An 8,205-nucleotide genomic window follows, 5' to 3' on the forward strand; every position below is an offset into this window, starting at 1 on the left:
TGTCACTTCTGCCTTGCTCTCCTTGGGGTCATTTGATCTGGGGGAAGCCAGCTGCCATGTCATGATGACACCCAAGCAGCCCTATGCAGGGATCAGTGTGGCAAGGAGCTGAGGCCTCTTGCCAGTAGCCATTTGACTGAGCCTTCTTGGAAACAGACCTCCCAGTTGCAGTTGACTGGAGTCATTCTCTTGAGAGACCTTGAGTCAGAAACACCCAAATAAGCCATTCCAGGCTCCTAGTACACAGAAATGGTATAACAAATGTTTATTGTTTTAAGTTGCTAAATTTTGGGGAGTAATTTGTTAAGTAATAAATTACTACTGAGAAACAACAGCTTGAACTGGAGTGGGGGGGAGAGGAGGTGGAAGAAGGGGGGAAAAGTAATAGATTACTAATATAGTCACTGATGTGCTCAAAGATATCTTCCAGAGCAACATGCATCAGCTTTATTTCAACTATTGGATTCTTTTAGCTCATAGATTGTTTGATAAATTTGTGCTTAGCTTTCAAGATATTTTACAAAGATTGTTAACCCCATTTTTATCTAGGAAACACAACAGAAGAACTAAAAGGATGAGGCAAATGACAGCATCAAAAGTGGAGATGATAACAAAAGCTGAAAGTGATGAGAAAATTACAAACACTGCACGTGCCTATGAGATGTGTATTTTCTGAAGTGTTTCTGAAGGACAGGGAGAATAGGGCAACAGGTGAAACACCTATGCCATCAACAGCAATCAACAAGCAATGAGGAAAAGTGATTGCTGAGATGGAGACATCTTTGAGTCTGCCTGGAGCAGGGGTGTCCAAACCGCAGCCTGCGGGCCAACTGCGGCCCACAATCCATTTTTAATTGGCCTGCAGCAAATTCCAAAAACATATTTAGTTTACTTAAATAAACCAGGTGAGGCAATACCTACTTCACCTCGAGTGAGTGACCCGGCTGTTTGTGTATTTTACCGCATATGGCCCTTGGTGAAAACCGTTGAAAAAAGTTTAGACACCCCTGGCCTAGAGGATCAGCACTAAGGTCGGATGCGTATTAGCTTTTTGAGGCTCAGAGTTTATTTGAGGACTTGAAGACCAGACCTAGCAAAGAGCCACCAGTGTCTCACTGGGGATTGCTTATTGGCTTTAAGACCTATTTTGATCTGCATATTGTCACAATGAGCAAGAGATGGTGTCTGCAGATACCTTCACTGCCAAGTAGGGAAGAGGCTGATCTGCCTCAGCAAATTTTTCAATATGGACTCTTTTTGATAGAATCAGTGGTTATAACAGTCAAAGAACACTCAGACGTACCTTTGGTGACTGAGCTTCATTCGTATATTCATTCAACAAATATTTATTGAACTCCAAGAATGGGCTAGACACTGTTCTAGACAGTGAAGCTTTAATGGGAAACAAGATGGACAAGATTCTTACTCTCACGGAGCTTTGTTTTTTAAATGGATGCAAAGATAGTAAGCATGTAAACAAAATAGATAACAAGATTGTTAGGCACGGCCAGGAGGAATGAGTTGTGGGAGAACAAAATTGGTCTATTAGAATTTATTTGGTGTGTTTGAGCTGTGGGAGGTCAGGCTAGAAAAGACCATAACCTCTCCGAGCAAAGAAGGGTATGGAGTTTTATAAGAGGGGGTAAATGAGGCTGGGGGGACAGAGCCAGGAGTGCAGTTTCCAGGCTCTCAGCCTCACGCAGAATGGTGGCTGGCAAGCGGTGGAGTGCGGATTGCAGTTAGCAAGTGAGGTGGGTTGGCAGAGAAGCGGGCGGCAGGGTGCAGATCATGTGGCTCCTGCTTCCTGTGTCTCTAACCCAGCCACCAGCAAGAATATAGTGGTATGACTCCCCTATCTATGGCTCCATGGGTGTTCCTTTTTGGCCTCGCCATGTCCTGCGTCCTCATGCGGGAGCAGGAGATGAGACTCTGCATAACACCCTGCTAGACAGGGCTGTTCCCCTTTCAAGGCTTCAGGGGGTTTTCATTGACAAAAGGTTTCAGGGCATGAGCAAGCCCTCCAGCTCCACACCCTGGCCCCAGGTCTCTGTCCCAACAGCCCAGGCCCATGCAGGCCTGCTGATCACAGGCCCTAGGAGATAAAGCAAGACAAGATCAAGACAAGATGGCTTCTAGGATAAGGTTTCTGCTCCCGGCCTAAATATGGCTTAACAAATGTCAGGTACTGTTAAGTGCTGACAAATAAAGCAAGGTAGGATAGAGTGAGGGGGCATGGGTTTCTGGTATTAAAAGGCTGATCAGAAAAGGTTTGTCTGAGGTGACATTTGGGTCACCTCTCAGTCACTCTAGGCTTACCAACATATAGGCAAGTAACTGACTTTCAAAACCTAACGTGGTCACAATTAGACGATAGTTCAGTGTAGCTGCAGCTTAGAAGTGAGGAGAGATGGGGAGAAGGAGAGGATTGGCCCCTGTGATGTGTCTGAAAAAGGGAGCAGTAAACAAATCATAAAGGGCTAGTTCATGCAACTATCAAAGCGACTAGTTTGGGCTTCATCAGGAAGACAATGGGGAACCACTGATGGGTTTTAGGTCCTTTCGGGGAGTGAGTGAAAGGATCAAGATAATCATCTTAGGAAATCAATCACTCTGGATACAAGGTGGAGACATCACCCTGAAGGCAGGGAAAATGGTTAATAGGTTGTTACAGTAATGCAGACAACAATCCATTTTACCTAAAATAGGGGCAAAGGGCCTAGAAGGAAGTTGACAAGCTATTAAGTGTTAAGAGAGACAGAAAAGCAAGATTTGGTGGTTGTAGAGTGTGAGGAAGATGATGACAGGGTGGGCTCATTCATTGAGAATGGGAAAACAGGGTTGAAGCAAGTGAAGGAAGTTGAATTGAGTTTGGGACATGCTGAATTATTTTTTTTAATTGGGGAATATTGGGGAAGTGTGTTTTTCCAGGATGTCAAGTCATTGTTTTTCAATCTAGTTGTGGAGGGCGCAGCTCACTGGCCCATGTGGGAATCGAACCTGCGACCTTGGTGTTCTGAGCACCACGCTCTAAGCACTGAGCCAATCGGCTGCCCTGGGATATGTTGAATTTGAGGTGCCTACAGGAGAATATCCAAGTGAATGTCAATAGGAATTTGAAACTATAGGTCTGGAGTAGATTTATGCCTTAGATACATAGGTTTGGGGGATGAAATAGTAATTGAAGCCAAGAGAGAACAGACAGGTCATCTTTGTCGAGGGAAAACAGAAAAGAGTCAATGACAGAACCATAAGGAAAAACCAGCATTCACAGGATTGGCAGCAAAAAAGCAGAGATGGTGAAGGAAGGATAAAATAGAATGATTGACCAGAACCATAAAGAACAGTCAGTGAGATGTGGGGTATAGTTCTATCTGGTCAAGTGGCTTATTCTGTAGAAACCAGTCACTTCTCCATCTCTGACCCTCTAACAAAGCTTCCGTTCATTCAGCAAATTTTACTGAACCTACACTATGTGGTGGACACTGTTCTAGGTGCTGGGGACATATCAGTGAACAAAAAGGAAAGAAAAGCCTTGACTTTAAGGAGCTTATGAAACTGGAGGCCAAACGAGTCCAGGGCCTCATGCTGCCTGAGCCGCTCAGCCAATAGACCAACACAGGAGTTGGGTCATCAAATAAGCGTTTATTATCAGAGCACCGGTGGTCTGAGAAGGCAGCGGGTTAACACCTCCAAAAACTGCCTTAACATTCTCAGACCGGCTTAGGGTTTTTAAGGGAAAATCTGGGCTTTCCTCCAGAGGCTATGTGGTTCCAGGGGTCTGCATGGAGCCTTCCCTGTGGCCACGTGGTTCTCTGGTGGAGACAGCAACCCTGGAACAATGATGGGAGTAGCCTGGAAAGAACACTAGACCATAGAGATTGTGATCAATAAGCCTAACGTTTTTAATAATAAGTTTCAAGGTAATTTTCTTTTTTCTTTTTTAATATGCAAGCAGGGTTTATTAGTGATGCAGTCTCAGGGAAGAAAACTGGGCTAGCCAAGAAGGGCGAGAGAGGGAGAGGGGGACCTGGGGAGAGGGGGAGAGAGCACTAGTGCTAGAGAGAGCAGGGTAGTTTTCTAAAACAGGGAACTGGATGGGACAGGGGACATTTAGAGCTCAAGCCACAGGTGTATGATCTATTGTCAAGCTATAGGTAGGTCAAGAAAAGGTGAGGCCAGGGACGTGGAGAGTCCTCTGCTATGGGTGTGCCAACTGGGCCCTGTTTCACTTACATTCTAGTGTGGGAAACAGACAATAAACAAACCTTAAAAATAGGTAAACAAATACTAGGTGATAAATGCCAAGGAGAAAAATAGATCAAGAGGCATCTGACATATAGAGAGGGTATGTGAGCAATTTCCAATGGGGCAGCCAGGGTGGGCCTCATTGAGTAGGTGACATTTGAATAAAAACTTGAAATTTGCCAAATAGATGCCTGGGGGTAGAGCATTCTAGGCAGAATGACTAACACAAAGGTTTTGAGGAAGAAGCAAGCAGTGGACAGTGTTAAGGTACCAGGAGATGAAATCAAGGAAGAAATAAAGGGGTATCAGGTAGGATTCTGGGTTTGTGCTGAGAAAACAAGGAACTACCAGAAGGTTTTGAGCTTAAGAGTGACATTTCTAGGGTTTTCTAATAGCATCCCTCTGACTGCTGCATTCAGAGATGCGGAGTGGCAAAGGGACCAGATCAGAGGCCAGTGCCACAGCTCAGGCAAAAGATGGTGCCTTGAACCAGGATTACAACGGTGTGGTGGGTTTCTTGATGGTTTGCAAACGGGATGTAAGAGAGTCAAGAATAACAAGGCTTGTATCCTTAAGAAAAGGAGATTGCCATCAACTGAGGCAGGGAAGACTTTGGGAGGAGCAGGTGGGTTGAGGGGGCGAGTAGGGGCAGAGGGAGAGGATTCAGGAGTTCAGTTCCTGGTCATGCTGAGTTTGCAATATCTATCCAAGTGGAAACGGCAAGCAGGCAGTTGCCTATACAAATTTGAAGTTCAGGAGAGACGTCAGAGCTCGAGATAAATGGACGTCGTCAGCATATCGTTAAGCCACAAGCGTGAACAAACAAATCATATAGTTTCAGGTGTGGCAAGTGTGAGGAAAAAGCAGGAAGGGGAGGCAAATGTGTGTTGGGGGTGGGGGTCCTTTACAAAACTGGCCCGAGAAGGGACACGTGCTTTCCCACAGAGAAAGACAAAGCGCTTAGTGGAATTCTGGCAAAATGCGTCCAATGTTGGATGCCTTCGCAGCCAGAGCAGGGCACTGAGGAGGCCGCGATAGACGAGGAAGACACAGGCTCCGAGGTGGTGGATGGCCTGGAGGCCCGTGGCTTGCTTGGACTGAGCCCCTGCCGGACTGGCCCGAGGGCCACTGCGTTATCAGCTTCCTGCCCGTAAGCGTGGTTCCCTGGCAGCCGAAAACGAAACTCTAGACTTTTCCAGCTTCTTCCAATAACCAATTGAGTGGTGCGGAAATAGGGGGAAACCCATGAAACCGGGCCAGACGCACATTTCATTCATATTAAAGAGCTCAACTATTTTTTAGAGCCGATGTTAGTAACTGGTAAATTCGTAAAACCAATACAATAACCACTTGTATAATGACGGGAGGCCACAGGCTTCTCTTCTGCGCACGGACCGCTTAACTAGCGTCACTCCGAAGTAACAGCCTTTCTCTTCGATCACTCCCAGGAGCCCCCAGGGCGGGAGGCCTCCCCCACTACGGGTCGAAGGATGGGTCAAGTCACACTGCGCGTACACGACTGATCACGCGCCACAAAAGATTCGCAGGGCGGGGTGACCCTCCACTTTCTCTCTTGCCCCCATTGGTTGCGATACCGAGGCTCTCCTTCCCCACTGGCTACTTGGGAGCCTCGAGCGGGGCAGTAGCCCGCCTCCTGGGTGCGCGTGCGCACGCGTGGCGGGCGCTCCCCTCACTGAGCAGGCGCGGCCTCGTGTCGGCTTGGAGGGGCGAGTGGAGCGGCGCGCGCTGCGTCCCGGCGCTCGGCTTTCCCTGCCGGTCCCGCCCTCCGTCGCGGCGGCGCGGTGCACCTTGGGATAGGGAGCGATCTCCGAGCGAGGCAGCAAAATGGACGCGGGATTCTTCCGCGTAAGTAGAAGCGCGGGGATCTGGGGTGAGGTGGGGGACTTTTCGGCAAGGCCCGGCAGGAAGATTAAACTCGGGGCGGGGTGGCCAACGAGGGGAGGCCTCAAAGATTCTGGGGATCCGCGGTGCTAGCGGACTCTCCCCCTGCCCTGCGGCGGAGACCGGTGCGCCCCTGCGCAGTCTCCTCCTCCGGGATCGTTCTCCGTGCGCGGCGGCGACGGTCGCCGGAAAATGGCGGCGGGAATGGGCCGGAGCGGTACCTCGCCGCCCGCCTATTTGGCGGGGCCTGCAGGCTGAGCCACGCGCGCCGCCGGGTCCTGGGGCCTAGCGGAGCCGCGAGGAGGAAGTCCCTGGGGAAAGGTCGGAGGGAAGCCCTGAAGTGACTGGCGGCTGGAATCTCCTGGAGAGTAGGGTTTGGGGTGTACTCCAGGAGAGCGTGTTAGAGAACAGGAACTGCCTGAAGCCGCTTCTCTGCAGAAAGCGGGAGCCGACCCCCCTCCCCCCAGTTCCTAAGCCTTCGCGAAAGCGCGGGGTCAGAGTTCGCAGTAGCTCCCGCCCAATTTGATATCCCTTCAGGGAGGGGAACTCAGGTAATATGTAGTTAGAACGTTTGAATCTGAGCCTCTTGAAGGCAGAGGATGCAACAGAAAGTATGCGCGTGTGTGGAGGGAGGCAGGGGCATGGGGTGAATCAATTCCTCTTTTCCCGCTCGTTCTCTCCCCCCGTTTTACTCTTTTGAAGTCGCTGGTGAAAAGGTGCCTCTTAGCTAGGTTCTCCCGGGGCTGCGCGCCTGTCACCTGCAGGCGGGCAAGTTACTTCGCCGTAGTGCGTCCTCAAGGCCCAGACTTGATTAGGCTCCTACTGGACCCTGTTTATCCCCATATTCCACTCTTGTAGGAAATGAGCACCTAGTTGAGATCTAAACGGGTGGGAAGTGACTAATAGCATTAGAGTTTGCAAATTCTTATAACGCAGAAAGGACCATATAGAGATCGGTTGGTCTTAAGTCAAAATCTTGGGTAATGTAGGTTAGCTCTTTCCACTCCCTGGAGCCTGTAATACGTAGGTTGTGTGTGTGTTTTTAAAGGAAAAGTTGGAAGAGGGGGGAGACCCGTTCTTGATTAAGATACTCTTGATACTCCAAAACCCGCGTTGAAATTCTTTAATTGGCTTTAAATGTGCCAACTTTTTTTAAAGTTGCAATATTATTCCATGCATTTGACTTAAAACAGCCAGTATTTGTCTGTTCTTAGGTTATCCAAACAATATACCATTATGTTTATGTAATGATCGTTTCAGTTGAGAGAGCTTATCAAATTTTTACACTGCTGATGAACTCTCCATTTTGTAGTTTCTATCAAAGTTATGTAGTAAATACTCAAATGTTTCCTGTGGTCCAAATGTAATATTTTGAAACAAAATTCTATTCTTTTGATATTTTTTTGTTTCCCATGCAAACGAGTTCCAGTAGAAAAAGAGCAAGGTAGTTGATAAATTTAAAAACCAAGTTTGCTTTTGGTGTTGGTATCAATCTGGAAGAAATAAGGGCAGTTTTTTTATATACTGCCTACAATTCCTCAGAGGAGTTGACTGGATTTAAGTTCTGCATTAAAAGATTGTAGTGCAGTTATCTCTTTTTAGTACACTGCCAATCAGTAAACTGAATTTTCAGTTAAGATAAAAATGATAGCTTTTATTTGTTGAACTTCTGCCACTTGCCAATTACTTTACATATATCATTTCTGACATACACAGCCCTGTAAGGAAACATCCTCAGAGAGGTTAAATAACTTGTTTTGAGGTCTTAAGTAATGGCAGAGTTGGGATTCTAATCCAGGTACTTTACCTTCCCAAACAAAATTCTCTTGATCATTTCCGAAGAGGTAGTGGCCAACTCAATGAAACAATAAGACTTCATGTCACATATCATATCTCCATATTTAATTGGGCCAGTAGTAAGGACAAAACACAGACTAGTGATTAATTGATGTCTAATGTAGTATTTATAAATTTCTCCAAAATCTTCGCTGAAATTTAAGATTTTTAAGGTAAATCTGTTTTTTCATGCATTCCAAATTGTTTTTTTAATGTTTTAAA

The 8,205-nt window shown here is 47.0% G+C and overlaps 1 protein-coding gene across 13 annotated transcripts in view; it reads left to right on the forward strand.

Moving 5' to 3' along the window:
* Positions 1–5,955: 5,955 nt before the first annotated feature.
* Positions 5,956–8,205, forward strand: part of SRRM1 (serine and arginine repetitive matrix 1) — a 28,455-nt gene continuing 26,205 nt past the window's right edge. For 7 of the 13 annotated variants that reach the window (XM_088790544.1, XM_088790551.1, XM_088790542.1 and 4 more), the window contains exon 1: positions 5,956–6,111. In XM_088790544.1, coding sequence (XP_088646670.1) covers positions 6,091–6,111 — 21 coding nt within the window. In that variant the 5' untranslated portion in view covers positions 5,956–6,090. Of the gene's footprint in view, positions 6,112–6,330; positions 6,699–8,205 lie in introns of those variants that run through there. The other 6 variants (XM_088790549.1, XM_088790550.1, XM_088790546.1 and 3 more) reach the window with 5 other exon arrangements.

This window comes from Rhinolophus sinicus, chromosome 14 (genome assembly GCF_057876585.1).
Source record: "Rhinolophus sinicus isolate RSI-liver-muscle chromosome 14, RSI-T2T, whole genome shotgun sequence".
Lineage (NCBI taxonomy): Eukaryota > Metazoa > Chordata > Mammalia > Chiroptera > Rhinolophidae > Rhinolophus > Rhinolophus sinicus.